At 42.3% G+C, this 21,098-nt stretch overlaps 1 protein-coding gene across 1 annotated transcript; it reads left to right on the forward strand.

Annotated features, from left to right (window-relative positions):
• The first annotated feature begins 7,148 nt into the window (after window positions 1-7,148).
• Window positions 7,149-12,824, forward strand: LOC147881679 (putative cellulose synthase A catalytic subunit 5 [UDP-forming]). Its single transcript, XM_087402117.1, has 14 exons — window positions 7,149-7,347; window positions 7,642-7,837; window positions 7,966-8,180; window positions 8,316-8,421; window positions 8,516-8,708; window positions 8,819-9,085; window positions 9,190-9,535; window positions 9,630-9,767; window positions 9,876-10,001; window positions 10,095-10,307; window positions 10,442-10,703; window positions 10,807-11,003; window positions 11,323-11,673; window positions 11,786-12,824. Exons 1-14 carry the CDS (start codon window positions 7,270-7,272, stop codon window positions 12,362-12,364), a joined length of 3,267 nt encoding a protein of 1,088 aa, XP_087258243.1. The 5' UTR covers window positions 7,149-7,269; the 3' UTR covers window positions 12,365-12,824.
• Window positions 12,825-21,098: the final 8,274 nt, after the last annotated feature.

Raw genomic sequence — 21,098 nt, forward strand, 5'->3', positions numbered from 1 at the left:
AATGGAAAGAAATTGAGATGAAGGTAATTGAACTAGAGAGACTCAATTGTATAACCTAAATGAAAAATACATCTGTGTTGACGGTGCAGAACCACTTCAAGAAAGCTATGTTATGATTTATATTAGACACGCTTTTTTTTGTGAATCTATGTGACACACACACACTTCTTTTTTTTAAAATGAAAAGATTATTCTTTTATATTACAGAGTCACAATCCCAAAGCAGGATGTGCTCAAGTACATCAAGAGAAGATTTCAAGATATGACAAATATACATCATGATCAAAAGTCCCAATTTGCAAGCAATCAAAAAAAGATTGCTGCAAAGAGTGCCTGAAGAAAGAGTATAGGGGGGAAATGGGATCACCAAAGACTCTATGATTTCTATCTTTCTAGAGAGTCCATAGTGCCCACTACTGAACCCATACAAAAAACAAATCAAAACCCTGTTTCTATGGGTGAATCCCAAATAACCAGAAAGATTTTCCAAAAATAGCACTGGGAAATCTAGTTTGTAAATGCTAGTGCAGCAATCTCAAAAAGTAACGTGTGTGAGAGCAATGCCAAAGAAGATGAAGCACTGACTCTCGTGGAGTGAAGCACCTGTGACAAATAGGTGGAGCAACATGTCTGTGTGACAGAAACTATCCAGATGGAAGAAAACCTAACAATATTCTCCAAAGAAAAACCTGTTGTCGAAGTGGAATTTTAGATTTCCAAATCCCTTGCAATCTCCACCGCCACCATTGTGCAGGGCGATTCATATGCCAAATGTTGTTCGCTCGCTGTGAAACCCAAGGCAAGGGCTGAAGAACCTTATACAAAGAAGAAATTGTTATGTCAGACAGCTTCAAGGGACGACATGCCAACCCTGGAAAATGAAGTGTCTAGTCTTGAAGTCGATCCTCAGAAGATCTTGAATTTCCAAAAAGGTGGTATTGGAATGTAAGGTTGAAGCATATGAGTAATAATATACCAAACAAGATGGTAATGCATGCCAAGATTGAATTTTGTAGCATCCTGAGGAAAAGAAAGAAGGGTCTTATCATCATGAATCACATCTATAATAGAATGGATCCCCTTAATACTCAAAAAATATAAACGTCGAGGCTTCTGAAAGCCGACGACGGGGAAAATGCTCTCGACCAATGTATGCTTTCGGAACGTAAAGAATTGCCCTGTAAAGAATCCGTGCCATTCCATTCCAAGTGAGATAGAATATGTTTCCAGTCCATCAACATGTTGGAGATCAGTGGGCAGCCTTTGATTTTTCCCTCAATAGAACCTAAGATAAAGCCCCAGGCCAATAACCAAAGGCAAGGGTAGTAAGTTGAGAGAGCAAATGACGCATCATGGCAACCCATGGCTGAGAACCCTGCATAAATTGTAGCAACATTTTGCCTTTATGAGCAAGAATATGTACATGAAGATTCAGAATAAGTCGTCCATGCATCTTGGGAGAACATAGATGCTACACCGAAAGTAACTGCAAGCTTTTTTTGCCATGTTTAGAGCACCAAAAGGATTCCTTAACCAGAGACATAAAGGCTGCAAGATGCCCTTTGTTGAACATGATCAAGGGCAAATAAAACTAAATATATGCCATAAGAACGGATTGAGTAATCCATAGCCTGACATGCAAAGGCCATGTGGCAAGTTTCCAGTATTCAAGTTTCTTCTTCAATTTTGCTAAAACCAAATTAGATTGTTGTTGAGGCGAGTAATCATCCAACCAAGCGGATAAACCAAATGATGAATCAGCTGATTTGGTTGGACAATTTCACTAGGCCACAAAAGAGAATGCTATTCGTTGGAATGCAAAGGTAACAATTTGGTTTTTTGAAAATTAACATGAAGGCCAGCAGTCAAACCAAAAAGAGAGATTGCTTGCATGAGAGAGGATAAATCCTACTGAGTATTCCTAAATCATCAGCATATGCCTGAGCAATCCAGCGTACCACTGCTAGGAATGTCCAAACCATGAAGCATATCTGTTGCTACCAGATGATCCATATATTGAAACATGGGATGTGTAGCAATAGCATAAAGCAATGCACTAAGTGGATAGCCCTGACGAATTGAGCACCGGAGAGTCCATGCTTTAGAAATATCTCCTGAGAGTATGCAAGCAGCCTTACTGTCACTGTAAAGCTAGTAAATAATATATTGCAGTTTTTGACTAAAACCCAATACATGCATAGTCTATGAAATGAAATTCCATTGGATTGTGTCAAAAGCTTTAGCAATGTCAACCTGCAATAGTAAAACATCCTTCTCTATATAGTTGGCATATTCTATACCCACATATGCATTAGCAATATTATCTATAATATGCCGTCGGGGAGCAAAACCATATTGAGCAAGATGAAGGCCATCATGCAGATACCCTTTAATGCAATCAACTACCATCTTGGTGATGATCTTGTAAACAATAGGCTTAAGGGTAATTGGCCTCCAATCAGCTAGAGATTCACATATATTCTTTTTTGAAATGAGCTTGACAATCCCTTTTTTCCATGAGTCTGGTAGATGCTGATTTTCCCAAGCTGAATTGATCATGCATAAAAGAGGCAGCTTAAGAATATCCCAGTGTGCAAGAAAGAACTCAACTGTGAGACCATCCCATCTTGGAGATTTCCTTGTGCCATAGGATTTTAAAGCATCAGTCAACTCTATTTTAGTAAAAGGCATTTCCAACTCAGTAGCTTGCATAGGAGAAACATACTGAAGGAGTCCATGCTTGAAGAACATCTTGTGAAGGAAGATCTGCCATCCCAAACTGATGCGAAAAATAATCAACACATGCTGCAGCAAGTTGTGCTCTTAAAGAAGTCCAAACCCCAGGGCATAAGAGCATGATAAATATTTGAAGATTGCCTCTTGCAATGCAAACATTGCCTCTTGCAATGCAAACTTTAAAAAAAATCTTTACACGAGAATCCTTTGTCTAGGAAGGCTTTTTGTCTTGATCTTGTCTCCCACTTAGAGATTTTCCTGTGATCATTACTTTGGAGACCATGTCGAGCCTAATATAAAGAAGTGCTTTCATCCATGGAGAGAGGCCGAAAATGGCTGAGCTCAGTCAAAGATTGGCAAGTCCGTTTTGTTTGAGCTACATTTTCCCGCAGTGTCTTCATGTAATTCTTACCATAGGTCCTGATGACAGATTTCATACGAGCAACGAAAGCATCCCAAGCATAATCTATATCAAGTAAGACTTTGATGGGAAAGAGGCTGACATGCATCATAACCCATGTATTTGTAGACATTATGCTGCAAGTAATTGTTGTTTACAATGAGCAGCCTTCTATGAAATAATCGATCATCTAGTATATCATGCAAAGATATTCTCAGCCAGACAAAAGCATGATCCAAATGCACAAAGATATAATCCACCCACATTTTTGAAGTAAGATTGTCATAACACTATGGATTAACCATGTACCAACGATCCAGGCATGTCTAATAGGAGGAAACTGCATTGTATTGAAATGTTAAACTTGGCATAAAAGGTAGAGATTCTTTCAATAAGTCAGTCAAATGGAGCTGAAGCAAGAGCTAAGACCAATGATCTCTTTCAAATGCCAACATATGAGTGTGTCCACATGTATTATCTCCAAATTGAGGAGCATTATTAAAATCTCATATGAAGGCATGATAATGCCAGGGATAGCTTTGCATATCCTCCCAAATTTTGCCTCTAGCATAAGATGATTGTGGAGCATAAACTGAAGCAAGCTCAAAAATCTCTCCTTGAATTAAGCACTGTACAACAAGCCATCTTCCATAGATATCATTAAAAGCCATTGCAGGTTGCAATTCATGTCTCACCAGAAAGACAGCTCCTGGAAAAGAATGTTGTCCAGCATAGAAAATATCATAACCATGAAAGTGTCCATGCTATCCTACATACACGTGTTGATTGTGCTCTTGAAGAGCTACAATGTGAGGCTGTAATTTATTGAGATACACCCAAACTAGTTTCCATTTCCTAGAATCACACAAACCCTGTACATTGAGAGTTGAGCATTTAATATGTGACAACATATTTACAATATATGTAAAGCTGAGCCCAAAATGCAAGTCAAGTCTGCATATCCACTCCTCCTCCAAGAAAAGAGTACGATTGGCTGCTCACAGTAGCCCAAGTAATGCTGCCTACACCGGAATTTTGTTCAGGGGTGTGACCATTAGAAGAAGCCCCATTCCAAGTGCGAGGAGGAAGAGGTCTCCTGGTTGCAACAGTTTTTCATGGAGTCTGCTAGACTTCCTGCAAAGTCTTCTCTTTTCCTTTCAATTGGGAAGTAGAGGGGAGTGAAGCAGTAGCATTTCCATTCAAAACAGCCGGTGCTTTGCCTTTATCTTGAGCAACATATACCTGTCGAGTACCTTTGTTCTTAATCGCAGGAGTGCCAGCAAAATCCTTATTTTGCATCTGAATAGGCATAGAGTCCTGTGGCATTTTGCACACACAAGGGGCATTGTGAAGCCATATGCCCAAATTTCTTAGCCTTTATCTTGAGCAACATACACCAGCCGAGTATCTTTGTTCTTAATTGCAGGAGTGCCAGCAAAATCCTTATTTTGCATCTGAATGGGCATAGAGTCTTGTGGCATTTTGCGCACGCAAGGGGCATTGTGAAGCCATATGCCCAAATTTCTTGCATTCAAAACAAGCGCCCACAAACAAACCCCATTTCAGCTTGTAGAAAGCGCTGCCATTGCAACATTATTTATTGTAGCAGAGTAGGACCTGGGAAGAAAATACTGACAGCATGCTGAGCATAATCCCTTAAGGGTCAACAATATCATCAACCTCAACCATAGGGCAGGAGTCCAATCTTTCCGGGTGTCTTCAAATCCCTCATGCATAATATCATAAACCAACTTAGCTTGCAAAGAGTCATGAACAGGGTCAGGGTCAGACTGCTTTTGCTTTTTATGTTGTCCCAATCTATCTTTTCTCAAAGGCATAATCAGCCATCTTGTGATGTCAAAACCGTGAAGCCTGAAGGGAGCAATAAAGTCTGTAAACCTGAAAATCTATATGAGCAAAGACCGGGCTAGTAAAGCAAAATCTTACGTGGGAAACAACCCCTGGATATGCACCAAAAGGAGTAGTAACCAGCCAAAAGAAACAGTGTGGAATAATATGTAGGGCAGAAGTACGGGATCCCAAAAACTGTATGAAGAGGCCACCCAAGAAATGTATGAACTGTCGTACAAGTTGTGCGACGATAGATAGCAGAGCAGCAACGATGGAGAAGAAGATGACGTAGGAGAAAGGGGTCGAGGGTGCAGTGGGGACTGAGGAAGGTTCATAGGAGAACAAAAATGGGAGTACAGGCTGTCTGTATAGCTGGTACGGAACAAGGTTGGAGGACAGAAGGAAACGAGATGAGGCTAAAGCATGCAACACACACACACACACATGAGTTCTTAGATCTAGCCAAGAGTTTTTTTAAAACTCACCCACGATAGACAGCAGAGCAGCAGCGATGGAGAAGAAGATGACGTAGGAGAAAGGGGTCGAGGGTGCAGTGGGGAGCTGAGGAAGGTTCATAGGAGAACAAAAATGGGAGTACAGGCTGTCTGTACAGCTGGTACGGAACAAGGTTGGAGGGCAGAAGGAACTGAGATGAGGCTAAAGCATGCAGCACACACACACAAATGAGTTCTTAGATCTAGCCAAGAGTTTTTTTTAAACTCACCCGCCCTGGCTCTACTCTGCAAGCAGGATCGAATGCGGGAAAGGATGTATGCCGAGAGGTTATCGAAGAGGGAAGGAATGTAGTAAAGTGAAAGAAATTGAGAGATGAGCCTTGTTAAATTGAATAATCTAAATATCTAAATGTTGACGGTGAAGGGTCACTTCAAAGTATGTGCGAAAAACCGCACGTTAGGCCAAAATGGAAAGCGAGAGGAAAGAGAACCAGACAGTGACGTGCGATCTGTCGGGACAGAACGTGGCAGCGGCCGAGGGTTTAGCAGTGATTAACACACTGCCAGCTCATTGCCACGTCTGCACGCAGCGGCGCTGGCAATCATTAGGTTCGATTATAGAGGCCGCAACCGGGTACAGCCGGTTTCACGGTTTTGTTTGACCTGTTGTCAAAACGCAGAAATTTTGCGCGGGAGCGTTGAAACTTCAATGCACATGAAAAAGCGACGAGTTAGGTGGCACGCGGCAGTAGGCTGATTGTAGCTTTCTTGTGGGGTTTGGGTTAGGTACTCCTACCTCACGTTTCAATGTGATTCCCATTAACCGTGGTTTGGCGCTTTAATTCTTGTGCTTTTGTTGAGATGTTCCTTGCATTGAGTTAGTGAGTTAGGGTCACATATAGTCCCTCGTCTAGACCCCACGTGGCACACCATTTTGCTTGTGTTTGCAAGTATTGGCCCCTTCGAGGGCTCCTGGAATGACATCACATTAGGTCGATCCTCAATCTCATCACCTGTAAGGCGTGAGAAGGTGCTATCACTAGTAAGGGGAGTTGATAATAGTGCATTGGAGGCAAGCACAATAAGATTCGAAAGGTGAGATACCACCAAGAAAAGAGGTCCACAAGAGATAACCTCCGAGTCAGAAATTACATTGGGAGCCACAGATCAATCTTTAGGAGTCTCAGGGCCTCTTCAATCAAAAACCTATAGCTTCGTTGAGTAAATTGAAGCGAACAATTCTAATTGGAAGTGAAACACCTACATACTAAAATAACAGGAGCTTTTGGCTCTCGGTTCTACACTCAGGAAATGGATTTGAGCTCTGAAGGGACATATGTGATGCCCTTAGTGAAATCAAGCAAGCAATTCCAAATTGGACATAAGGTGAAGGTGAAAGATCTACATTTGGCGTTGCCTCACATGGCAACATGTCGCTCTCTCCTGTCGGCTTTTAACTGACGAAAATTGATTTGAGATGAGGGGGGAGGCATATATTGAGGGCATGGTTTACACTTTACTTGGGCCCCCATACATGTTGGTGAGAGACTTTTGCTGAGGTGACCGCGTGGGTTAAAATGCGGGGTTAGGTTGCGGAGATGATGTAAGGTGAAAGGGTGGGTTAAAATGGGGGTTAATCAAAGATTAAAATTTTAATTAAATATTTACGTCCAGCTCTTCTTCTCTTCTCTCCCAGCTGTGTTGAACAGAAGAGCTTCTCCGCCATAGCCAGTTCTGCAAGCCATCGCCATGGCCACCTTCTCCTCGTCATAGCCTCCCATTTTGGAGCTCGTACCTCTCCTCTCTGATCCCCTTTGTCTTCTCCTCATGGAAGCCAACGCTGGCCTCGTCGCTGGTTCCCATAACCGTAACCAGCTTGTCGTCATCGCTCCCGAATCGCTTGCTGTAAGTGCCTCTCCTTCCCAGATCCGTTTTCGCATTGTTCTCCGTTTGATCCCCTTAATGCCTTCCATTTCTCGTTTCCTGTCCTTCGCTGCTTCGTTGTAAGCGCTGTGGAACGCCTTTTATCCAATGCAATAGAACACTGGCTGCCATCTGCCTTCTATGTCAAGCAGCGCATTCCCTGGCAATCCCTGCCAAAGCACTTGGACGAGTGGCAGCAGGCTGCGCTAGAAAATGTACGTCTGAATATCCTGTAGTTATGTGTAGCGATTAGCTCACAGGTGCGCGGTATTGCAGCCGAGACCTCTACAACATTCCACTGGCCAGGTGTGCCAGATCTGCGGTGATGATGTGGGAACTACGACGAATGGCGAATTGTTTGTGGCTTGCAACGAATGTGCTTTTCCCGTCTGTAGGCCCTGTTATGAATACGAGCGCAAGGACGGTAATCAAGCTTGTCCTAAGTGCAAGACAAGATATAAACGCCACAAAGGTCAGCTCAGAATCTGAGATTTCCTTTCTCAAACAGTGTAGGACTTCAAAAGATTTCTTTGAAACTTCCGGCTTTCGTTTGGGTGGAGATATTGGCATTATAATGCAAATGTGCGGACTTGCCACCAGGGAGCCTTCGAGTTGTCGGTGACGAAGAAGAGGAAGATGTGGACGATCTCGAAAATGAATTCAACTACGTGGATGCACACAATCAACATAGAAAACAAACTACGGAGGCCTTCTCGCAAGAGCGTAGGAGCAATGGTCGTGTCGATGACAGAAATACTCCTCAACAGCCCGTGCCTACAATTGGTCAAATTCCGCTGCTTACCAACAGCCGACATGTAATGTTTTGGTCCAATATGAAGATCTGTGTTGCATGCTTCGGTACCGACACTGTGAATTTTCCAGTCCCGGCGGATTGCGCTTATGATGGCCGCTATCAGATTAGTTTGAAACTTGTATCCCGTTTCCTGCAGGTATCTGGTGAATTCGCGAGTATATCACCTGAACACCACTCTATGGCGGTTCCTCCTGGTGGCAAGCGCGTTCATCCTCTGCCGTACTCTGACTCTAACATACCCAGTAATTACATTTTAAGCCCAATTCTAGCTCTCTTCGTGTGCTACGATCTGATATGTTTTAGATCTTTAAGTTGAGTTTCGGTCAAACAATGTAGGTTCGGTGGAATCAAGGAGCATGGACATGAGCAGAGAATTCAGCCCGTACGAGTTTGGGGATATTGCGTGGAAGGAGAGGCTTGACAGCTGGAAAACGAAGCAAGAGAAAATGCAAATGACGATGACAGAAGGTGGCAATGGGGGAGGAAGGGGAGACGCAGATGACAATGCGCAAAATGGAGATCTCCCGATGTAAGTTTCTGGATTTCGATCTGAAGCACCTCGACTCTAATACCCACTGCACAGGTATCTTTAAGCATAGCTGTATGCACATTATATCTGATGCGCTCTTATGCTGGCAGGACCGATGATGGAAGACAGCCTCTTTCTAGGAAAGTGCCAATAGCTTCTTCCAAGCTCAATCCATACCGCATCACTATCGTGATCCGGTTGTTGATTCTGGCCTTTTTTCTTAGATTTCGGATCCTTAACCCTGTCAGTGATGCATATGGGCTGTGGCTTACCTCCGTCATATGTGAGATATGGTTTGCAATATCATGGATTCTCGATCAGTTTCCGAAGTGGCTTCCAATAAACAGGGAAACATACCTTGACAGACTCTCCCTGAGGTCGAGTCCCAATTGTGTGGAAGTGATGACCATGTATCATTTTAACACCTAGGCAGAGGAATGCTTTGGGTCTCTGATTTATTTGGCTTTCCTTCATGTTGCAGGTTTGAGCCTGAAGGCCAACCTTCAAAATTGGCCTCTGTGGATGTCTATGTCAGTACTGTGGACCCGTTGAAAGAACCACCGCTTGTCACTGCCAACACTGTGCTCTCCATACTTGCGGTAGATTATCCAGTAGACAAAGTGTCCTGCTATGTATCCGATGATGGTGCAGCCATGTTAACTTTTGAGGCACTTTCTGAGACTTCAGAATTTGCTAGAAAGTGGGTTCCTTTTTGTAAGAAGTTCAACATTGAACCCAGGGCGCCGGAAATGTACTTTGCCCAGAAAATCGACTACTTGAAGGACAAAGTTCAGCCCACTTTTGTGAAGGATCGCCGTGCGATGAAGGTATATTTGTGTTCCACCCTGACACTTTTTCATTGTACCTTTGTGGTTCTCTGACATAGGAAAAGTTTTCTGAAACGTGTGTCTGAATTTCCAGAGGGAGTATGAAGAGTTTAAGGTCCGGATAAATGCTTTGGTTGCAAAGGCGCACAAGGTGCCTGAGGATGGATGGAGTATGCAAGATGGCACTCCTTGGCCTGGAAATAACAGTCGAGATCATCCTGGGATGATACAGGTTGAACCTTTTTTTCATGAAATGCTTTAGCAGGGAGCTGTGGATTGTCTACTGGTTACCGGTCAAATGTGTTGTGACTTAGCTTGTCATTATGTTAATGTAATGCAGGTCTTCTTGGGGCACAGTGGGGGTCATGATACTGAGGGTAATGAGCTCCCGCGGTTGGTTTATGTGTCTCGTGAGAAGCGTCCAGGCTTTAATCACCACAAAAAGGCCGGGGCAATGAATGCTCTAGTATGTATTCATTAGCAATGTTTTTCATGCCCTCTTCAGTTGTGAACTTCAAATTCAATATCCTCAGTTCTAACCTTGTTCTTCACCCTCTAGGTCAGGGTTTCTGCCGTCCTTACCAATGCTCCATATTTTTTAAATCTGGATTGTGATCACTATATCAATAATAGCAAGGCTCTCCGTGAGGCCATGTGCTTCATGATGGATCCACAGCTTGGCAAGAGGGTGTGCTATGTGCAATTTCCTCAGAGATTTGATGGTATTGATTTGCACGATCGTTATGCCAATCACAATACAGTGTTCTTTGATGTAAGTTCTGTTCTTTGTCATTCTCTCTGTGTCTGTCTCTTCTTCCAAATAGTAGCCATGAAGGACAATTTTTAAACTTATATTAAGGTGAGGCAAAGTGCACTGACATTTAAAGGCATATGTTGTGCCCTCAGATCAACTTGAAAGGTTTGGATGGAATTCAAGGTCCGGTATATGTTGGAACAGGGTGTGTTTTCAGAAGGCAAGCCTTGTATGGATACGAGGCCCCTTTCAGTGACGAGCCTCCTAATGATGATTTCATTACCCGCTTCTGCTGTGGACCTCGCAATAAAAGCAAGGCATCCAAGTCCAAGAATTCAAAGAAAAAGACAGCAGCAAGGACTGATTCGGCGGTCCCCATGTTCACTCTAGAGGACATTGAGGAGGGTGCAGAAGGTTTGAGTTTGTTGTGCAGGCCCTGTATAGAATATTTACAGCATTGAGTTTGAAATGCGTGTATTATGAAATCTGACTCGTGTTTTCCTGTGTGGCAATGCAGGATATGATGATGACAAGTCTCTATTGATATCACAGAAAAACCACGAGAAGAAGTTTGGGCAGTCGTCTGTATTTGTGGCATCTACGTTCTACGAAGATGGTGGTGTGCCACAAGCGGCTTCTCCTGCCTCTCTTCTTAAGGAGGCTATTCATGTTATTAGCTGTGGTTACGAGGGCAAAACAGAGTGGGGTAAAGAGGTCAGCTTCTTTGATCAATGACCCAACTTTCCCCAAATTACCCTGATCAATGTTCTCTCACACATTCTTTTTTGGGATTGATGATTGGGATGCGTAGTGCCTATCTGTGTCGTACAGAGTACTGTTGTTTTTGTTTCTGAGGGTGATCTATGCTCCCCTTCTCATTTGTCCAACTATGCCATAATCAATGCTCTCACATGTTATCGCTTAATGTTGATCATTGTGATGCTTAGTGCCATTCTGTTCTGAACGTTTTTTGCACCACGTAGAGTGAAGTGCACCAAGTGCCCCTACTAACTCCCTTTTTTTACCTTCACAGATCGGATGGATTTATGGATCTGTCACTGAAGACATTTTGACGGGTTTTAAGATGCATTGCCGAGGCTGGCGGTCAATCTACTGTATGCCCCTGCGTCCTGCCTTCAAAGGATCTGCTCCAATCAATCTTTCAGATCGGTTACATCAAGTTCTGCGATGGGCACTTGGATCGGTGGAGATTTTGCTTAGCAAGCATTGCCCTCTGTGGTATGGCTATGGAGGACGTCTAAGATGGCTGCAGCGGATGGCTTACATCAACACCATTGTCTATCCCATCACCTCATTACCGTTGTTGGCCTACTGTACTCTTCCTGCTGTATGCTTGCTCACAGGAAAATTTATTATTCCCTCAGTGAGTTGCTGCACCTTTTCCCTCCCTCCTCGTATAGAAATGTTCCTCGTTCCAGAGTCACTAATCTCTATTCCTTTGTAGTTCATACTGATGATCTGTTTCAATCTTGCAGATCAGTAATTTTGCCAGTCTATGGTTCATTTCTCTCTTTCTGTCCATTTTTATTACTGGTATCTTGGAGATGCGGTGGAGTGGAGTAGGCATTGACGATTGGTGGCGGAATGAACAATTTTGGGTGATTGGAGGTGTCTCGGCCCATTTGTTTGCTGTCTTTCAAGGGTTGCTTAAGGTCCTTGCTGGAATCGACACTAACTTCACTGTCACAGCAAAGGGGGCAGAGGACACGGAGTTTGGAGAGCTGTATCTTTTCAAGTGGACGAGCCTTCTAATTGCTCCAACTACACTGATTGTCATCAACCTGGTGGGTGTTGTTGCTGGTATCTCAGATGCTCTAAACACTGGATATCAATCTTGGGGTCCGCTGTTTGGAAAGCTCTTCTTTGCCTTTTGGGTTATCGTCCATCTGTATCCATTCTTGAAGGGATTAATGGGAAGGCAGAATCGCACACCGACAATTGTGGTCGTATGGTCGATCCTCTTAGCTTCGATCTTCTCCCTTCTTTGGGTGAGAATAGACCCATTCTTGAGCCAGACCACAACCACCTCTTCGCAGTGTGGGCAGAACTGCTGATTCCGTGCGTCTTCATGCTTTCCAAAATTTGTGAAGGCATAACAGTGACTTTGTAGGCTTGGCCATTGCCATACTGCTCATTCGAATTCTTTATTTAGCTAGCTATTGGTGAGTGTTATTCGAGCTTGGTTTGATTACTGTAACTTATGTGTCCATTGATAAGGAGGGAGAGGAGAGGATGTGTTGAAGAGCCCCATTGAGCATGTTGTAAGCATATTCGAGGTCTCTACAAGGTGAAATGGGGTAGCCATATGGCTGTTTCGACAAGAATTGATGATGTGCTGGATGGCTCAGATTGGTGGATGGCTGCTATCAAGAAAGTTGGTACATAATGAGTCCGCAGGGATATTTCGAGCAGTATTTTGCTGATGTCCCTGTCATGGAGAACATTCAAGTCAACGTTCTGTATTATGTTAGTTGTAACTGGAGATTTTGGCTCTCCTCAAAGATATCATAAGAGTGCAATCAGTTTGTCCTTCAATTTTTGCATTCATGCACAATTGAGTTTTGCACTGATGAGCCAAATCGTCGCCAAATCATCGCAGACTCCTCTCATCAAGGGAAATAATAATAAACAATTTCACAGGAAAGAGGCAATTCTCACGAAGGGAAATAAACAATTTCACGCATCCGCACCCCTCCCCCGCCGCGAGACGCACATACTACGCCACTCAAATAGTGCCTCCTGGATTTACAATCTGGAAGTGATGTACAATCCTGATGGAGACCTCCAATTGGCTGCATAAAGTCCTCCAGCGTGCTCTTCTACATGGTGCTGACTAAATTGGAGTCCGCTGTCTGTTGGAGAAGTCCCCTGCTTTGTTGGGGAGGCCCGATTATGCAGAGGATCTACTTTACTTGACAAAGTTAAACCACAAAGACCTCGTGGAGAAGCACTGCTTCTGCAATTGAAACGTCCATGCATTCTCATGATATAATCCTGTGCTAGCTCCACTCATCGAGCTATCAAACGCCAAAGAGACAAGCAAACGCACTGCAGCAAGCCAGCAGCCAAGCTAAAAAAACCTGCACAAATTTACTCACCATTTCGAAGGAATTCAAAGCCCTGCGCCCTGTTGAAGTTTTGGAAATCAGGAATTTTGCAATTTATCAGCAGCTCGGCGAAAAAATTCCGCGATTAAATTTTGGAAGTCAGGAATTTGGCAATTTATCAACAGCTCGGCGAAAAATTCGGCGATAAAGTTTTGGAAGTCAGGAACTTATCAAGTTTTATCAGCATCTCATTAAAACAGCTGCACTGGCCGGGAATCGAACCCGGGTCTGTACCGTGGCAGGGTACTATTCTACCACTAGACCACCAGTGCTCGTCCTGCTTCATCTGGACCACATTCAGTATTCAACCTTTTTGTTACTGCACGAAGAACACATCCATTGTACTCATATATCCATCTTGTTTGACACCTTTTGGGCTCACTCCTAGGACACCCCACACTAAGTATTCTCTCTCCATCTTTGATATTCACCCTAAATAACACATTGTGAGGAAATCTATGAGACAATGAAACAATGGTGTGTCGAAAAAGGAAAAGATATTGAAGTAAGTTACATATAACAAAGTGCACATAATTCTTTAATCTGAACACTAATAAGTTTAACAAAATAAATTATCTCATTCTACATTTTAATAGAAAAGAGCAAAAAGGAAATTTCATGTTTAATAATTATATTTTTCCATCTTTAATTTATATTTTCTCTTGAGTACTCATTGTAAATGTTTGCCTTAAATTTGACTCAGGGTTATGGTTGATGAACCTAAGGTTGACTTTTCGTTCAAAACAAGATGGGAGACTTAAAGCTTTTAAATGCTTACAAATTGTTATTAGATCAATTTTCTCTCGATAAATTGCTCCCTCTACCACTTCCCACTACATGAAGTGCTCAAAACAATAATGAAACGGGCAATGATAGCAAAATAAAAACTAGAAGAGATGGTAAAACTAGAATCCCTTTATGAAACTAATTCAAATCTCAATGGGGCAATGGGGAGGGGCCAAAGAAAGAAAGAAAGGTTTATTAACATTTGCAAAAGACCTCATGGGTCTATGACACAAAGTACAAACAATTAAAAAGTGACTTACTACATCTGGATAACCAGAGAATCGTGGGAGTCCACCAAGCTAGCTTCTCGAGTTATATGAGAGAGACAGAGAGAGAGAGAGAGAGAGAAATAGGAACTTTCAAAAGCCATCCTAAAATATGTAAAAGATGTCTTAAAACATATACTATGAACCAACGAACTACAAACACATGGATCCAAGTGCATGAGCATGAATGTGTGAGTGTATCATAGACTCTTTTATCTTTCTCAAGTCATGATAGTTTCAATTGTATCACCCCATGAGACAAGTTTATTTTGCACTATTATGCCAGCTTTATTGCATATAGCAATCCCCCCTATATGTCACTCTTTCTACCCTCTGCCCTACATATTTCTATTCACCCTCCTGCCTTAACTCTATTCACCCTCCTGCCTTAACTCTTGCTAAATTTTCCCACATCCCTGAGCATCAACTTTAGGAAACAAGTTACCACATTTTGGGTTGTTATGTGACTAATATGTGTTCAATATTGCTTAATGATTGCCATTGATTGAGTTATACTATTGTGAAAGCTTCTCGATCTACAAAATAACCGCATGTATAAAGGCATTGGAGTTGAAGGAAGTGAACAAAATACATCAATTTCAAATCGCAAGCTTTCCAATTTTGCAAACTTGCCACTGTGAGTAAAATCGAAGCAGGCGATGGCTCATAAACATGTAGCAAAAAGCTAGACTAAAAAAGGGGCCCTATAGAGATTAAAATAATCGAGGCCTAGATAAAGGAATATGGAAACCTTCAACACAACTTTACCATGTGGATTTCTTTAAAGAGCAGAGGCTCCTTATTCTAGGAGAATTCAGGTTTATGTACAAAAAATGTCAAAAGTCTTGTTGGCTTTTCAAAATAAAAAATTCCTTTGATAGGCTTGACTTGACCTTGTATGTGCTCTTCATTTTCCTCACTTCAAACTAGAACCATGCTCACATGTTCCTTTTGGTTGAATTGTTTAGTTCAAAACTTTCAATCCAACTAGCTCTCGCTAAGATTCCTTCATATTCACACGTTTTCAACTTCCACCTCTACCAATGCAAGCTCCCACGTGAGCTCAAATCCTTTCTCATTCATGCTTTTCCTCCTTCATCCTTTGCATTTCTCACTCCTCTTGCAATGTCTTTGAACAAAATATTATACCCATGCTTTGTGCATTCATTTCTCTTCTCTTTCAAGCTACTATCTTCAGTCACTCTAGAATCGTCACTCTCCCTCAAACATTAGAGTTGCAATGCCTCTCTATCCTGATAGATGCAAGAAAATTATGATCAAACAGTGGTTTACACTCTTCTTCTTTGACAGAGAGCATGCAATTAGTATCACAAGGAGGTACAACATTTTTTTTTTGTCTATGCTTTAATTTCATTTTCACATCTTTTTCTATGTTATAGAATAAGGTATTCTGCATGAAACTAGAACTAAAACAAGCTTTGAATCTTATTGTGCACTAATCTATAGGTTTAGGTTTCATTCGTCTATACATTTGTTAGAATAAGATTTCAAGTTTTATTAGCTTGGTATGGTCATAGGAGTGAAACTAAGTGCCTCCCTTGTTTTGGTCTATGTATCTCTTCTATAGAACGAGTAGCATGACCTATCTATGACGGGTTAGAGTCATGCTCCGTTGGGCCTCAAGGTTGGATCTTAAAATGTCTTTAATTTCAAGCCATAAATTTCAAGTTTCAAGACCCCCTACACCATAGGCACCACTTGGCTTGCTCTATGCTCAATTTACTCAACATGTGACGTTGATCGAGGGGCAAAGCATTCACACAAAAAATCCCCCCCTCCCTGCAAACACACACACATGCTCTCTCTCTCTCTCTCTCTCTCTCTCTCTCTCTCTCTCTCTCTCTCTCCCCATTGCAAGTTTTCTAGAGTTCTCGGTTAGAAGTAGGCATCATCTTGATTTGTCAAAAGAAAATTAGACTTCCACATTGGCAATAATCCATACGTTGTCTCATAACATAATAACGATTGATACTAAAGATGGCATCTAGAAAGAGAAATAGCAACTATTCGTTTCTCAACTCAATGGAGCCCATAGCAATAAAATAGAACCATTGCGTGAACATTCCGCACTCAGTAGGAATAGTGGCTCAAATAGAGCCAAGGTCAACCATATGATAGAAGAATGTAGGGAAGCTCCCATGGTGAAACATTGAAAGACTATAGCATCTAAAGAGGTTGAGAGCTAAATATGGTCCATATAGCCTCCATCATTCTCACCAACCCATCATAAGTCTTCATAAGTGGCTTGACGCTTCAGGGGATGCTCAATATCTCGAGCTACGTGTAGCTTCACTCCAAAGAGAGTATCCACACTACATCACACCAAGAGTACTCACATTCCCGGTGTGTGTGTGTGTGTGTTTAAGATTTAGATTAGAACCCCTCAAGAAAGTCCAAGAATATATGAACAACATTTCTACATCAAATGAGATATGAAGAAGGTATTTACTAAAGACAAAAATATGGTCGAATATTTCCAGCATTATAAAGAAATTTTCCATGATAGAACCTTTGTACTATACTTCAACCAGCAATGCTGATACCTTCCACCATTCAACCCGCTAAAGTTAGAATAGCTTAAACCAAACGGGAAGATAGGTGTCATAGCATTACTGGACTTGTTATCAATGTCCAAAGTACAGTAAAAGATTAATTATATGGTAAATACATGGATTAGAAGATTCCTAAATCCTTTCACACATCCCACCACACATGAAAGAGATTCCTGTTATTTGTTGTTTTACTCAGCCAACTACTGCGCCTTATACTCTGTGGGGGTTAAAGGTCATTGTGCCTTTACCCCGGTTATGTACAATACTCAAACACATATATAACTGAATGAAAAAGAAGATTAGGGTGGTTCTGCACCCACCAAAACTTGTGTGGCTCTCTGTCTCTCTCTCTCCTTCTTCCGTTCTTGCTTCCGTTGAGAGCACTCTCAACTAGTATCAGAGCTCGGGTGATCTAGCTGAGCGTGCGTGAATGCTTGGAAGCTCAGTAGCTCTGTGGGAGGAAGGAGAAGCTTTGTGGGAAGCTTTGTGGGTGACTTTACTTGCATTCGAGTGTGCAGAGACCTTGGAGGAACCTTTGGAAAAGTCACTTTGGCTTTGCGAAGTGGTTTTGAGAGCCTGTTAAGTGGTTGCAAAGAAAAAGTCGTTTTTTGAGCTTTTCCCTGTTCCGTTCGATGACAGAGACTCCATATTGACTTGTAGAGGCAACTATTGCTTGCTTTTGGTGTCCACTTCACTTCAAGAGCTTGGAAACACCTTCATTCTTGAATCTGGAATCATTTCATTGGATTTCTGACTCACTGTGTCAGTTCCTACGTTTTTTACCCGGGTGTTGGAACTCAAGTTTGGAGCAACCATTTGTAGATTTGTCAGTTCCAGTGGACTCAGGAGGTCCTAAAACTTCTATGTTGCTCATCATTCGCACTCCGGTGGAGTTTACAAACAGCTCTGTTTCCAAAAACGTTTTTCAGTCCGTGTATTGGACCCAGTGATTGAGACCACGGTTTCCAAAACCGTCTGTCCCATTGCGTTCCGGATGCCCAAAAACCCCTACCCGTCAGTTCTTGCGCAATTCGGTGGAGGATTTTCAGAGTTATAGATCTCTGTGTATTCGATTTCGTCTCTCTGTTATGCATTTTTCATTCTAAGGCTTTGAAACCTTAGATTTATGCCACATGGCAGTGGATAAGTGTTGACTCCCATTTCTCACTCATCGGTTGGAATTTTGGAGTTCTGGCAAAAGAGAGATATTTGCAGATTTTCTTGCTGAGTCCGATTATGCAATGGCGCCCATGTTTTGAGGCATCTCAGGTTCTATTTTCAGTAGCGGTCATTACCGTGGGACTATGATTTCTTGAGCATACCTTATGCAGATCACTCTGGTTGCAGTTTGAGCAGTGTTGTGCGCTCGTTCGTGGTATGCATTGGGTTGCAGTGGATGATTTATAGGCCATTTGGATGCATTGCGGTCCTTATTGGATGCGCTGATAGGCCCAAATTGCCTTGTGGGATGCTATTTTTTATGGACGCTTTGCACATGGATGCTATTTTATGCTGAGGGACAGCTTTGACACATTGTAGGTGATGCACTGATAGTGCTATGCTCTCTTGGATGAGATATTATTGATGCATATGCCAGTGGACAGTGTTTATGCTTGAGTCATTTGGCACTTATTGGCATTTTCTTTTGGGCCAGATTTGCTTATATGGATGCATAGTATATGCACATGAGTCAGATGCATCTTTTGATGCTTTGAGCTTTGAATTTTGGTGATATTTCACTCTATTGTGGCATACACATTTGGGTGCACCTGGTATTTGGTGTGATTCTCTCTTGAGGCACTAGCATTTGGGATTTTGCTTTATTTGCATCATGGCATCCTCTTCCATGTCTGAAAAGGAGTTTTTCAACATTAAAAAGTTTGATGGGACAAACTTTTCTTTGTGGAAAGAACAAATAAGGGATGTGCTTATTCAAAAGAAGCAGATTAAACCCTTGGCAGGGATTGAAGCTAAGCCTGCAAATATGTCTGAGGATGATTGGAATGAGTTGGATGCATTAGCAAAGTCTACTATTAGACTTCATCTTGCAGAGTCAGTTTATTTCACAGTAGTAAATGAGCAGACTACGGAAGATTTGTAGAAGAAACTGTGTGCTACTTATGAGAAGGAAATTGTCTCTAATAAAGTTTACCTCATGAAGAGGTTGTTTGAGCTGCAGATGAAGGAAGGGGTCTCCATTGCTTCTCACTTGAATGAATTCAATATTATTTTCAGCCAGCTTCAGGCTCAGAAAATGAATTTTGATGCGGAGACTAAGGCAATATTTCTCTTATGTTCATTGCCATCCTCATGGGATACCTTCCGTACAGCTGTCAGTAACTCTGCACCTAGTGGAGTACTGAAATTTGATGATGTTGTGGGTAGCTTGTTGGCCGAGGAGATTAGACGGAAGTCTATGGATGGCAACAAGCAGGATGCAGTCTTAAATGTGCAAAGGGGTAGATCACAGTTCAGGGGGAAGTCCCAAGAAAGAGGGAAGTCTCGTAGCAAATCCAGGGCACGAAACATTGAGTGTTACCACTGTGGCAAGAAGGGCCATATGAAAAAGGATTGCTACAAGCTGAAAAGAGAGCAAAAGGATAAGAAAAAGAATGCAAATTGGGGTGCAAATCAAAAGGAAGAGAGTCCAAGGGAGGACAAAGGAAAAGTGAAGATCGAGGAGATCAGTGCAGTCACACATGATAGTGACAATGATGTTCTCTTCATGTCTACTTTATCTGCAGAGTTGCTTACCACTTCAGATGATGCATATTCTCAGGATTGGATTTTGGATTCTGGTGCTTCATTCCATGTTACTCCCCATAGGGAATGGTTCTCCACTTATGATAGTGGAAAGACAGGTTGTGTGCATCTTGGAAATGGCTATGCATGTGACATAGTGGGAGCAGGTGACATAAAGTTTTCTTTTGCAAATGGGTCTGCATTTGTTTTGAAACATGTGAGACATGTGCCTAAGTTGACCAAGAGTCTTATTTCAGTGGGTCAGCTAGATGATGCTGGTTTTCACACCACTTTTGGCTTTCAAAGTTGGAAAATTCAGAAGGGCTCTATGCTTTTGGCCAGGGGTACCAAGTGTGGGACCTTGTATCCCTTACATGTATCAGGGGTATTTGATCATGTTGTTGCAATAACCGAGCAGCCAAGCACTTCTTTGTGGCATTGCAGGTTGGGCACATGAGCCAGAATGGAATGAAACTCTTATGCCGTTTGGGTTATGTATCGCATTTGAGTTTCTTTCATTTTGAATTTTGTGAGCACTGTCTCTATGGGAAGCAGACTAAATCAGCCCATAAAAGAAGGGGAAAGAAAGAGTTTGAAAAGCTTGATTTGGTGCATTCAGATGTATGCGGTCCCATGCCTACACGGTCATTAGGCGGGGCTGAATACTATGTGACATTCATTGATGATGCAACTAGGAAAGTGTGGGCTTATGCTATAGCTTGGAAGAGTGATGTGTTCCAGGTATTTCAGAAATGGCTGGCCTTGGTTGAGAATCAGTCAAGTAGAATGCTTAAATGCCTACAGACTGACAATGGTGGAGAGTATCTCTCTCATGACTTTCAGCATTTCTGTGATACACGTGGGATTAAGAGGGAGCTCACATCCCCTCGTACTCCAAAGCAAAATCCAGTTGCAGAAAAGATGAACCGTACCATTCAAGAAAGGTTGCAATGCATGCTTTCCAATGCAAGTCTTTCTGGTGGTTTTTGGGCTGAGGCAATGAAGACTGAAGTGCATGTGATCAATAGATCACCTAGTAAGAGTTTGGATGGTGGTATTCCTGAAGAGGCATGGAGTGGCAAGAAGCCCTCTTACTCTCATTTGTGTATATTTGGGTGTGAGGCATATGCACATGTGCCAAAAGAGCTTCGAAAGAAGCTAGATCCTAAGTCTAGGAAATGCATCTTTTTGGGTTATGGTGAAAGTGGAGAGATGGGCTATCGTCTCTGGGATCCAGAAGCAAAGAAGATCATACGCAGCCATGATGTGGTCTTCAATGAGAAGAAGATGCATAAGGCACCCATGAGGGATGTG

Source organism: Dipteris shenzhenensis, chromosome 30 (assembly GCF_047967505.1).
Source record: "Dipteris shenzhenensis isolate YYH24624 ecotype China chromosome 30, Dip_SZ_1.0, whole genome shotgun sequence".
Taxonomy (NCBI): domain Eukaryota; kingdom Viridiplantae; phylum Streptophyta; class Polypodiopsida; order Gleicheniales; family Dipteridaceae; genus Dipteris; species Dipteris shenzhenensis.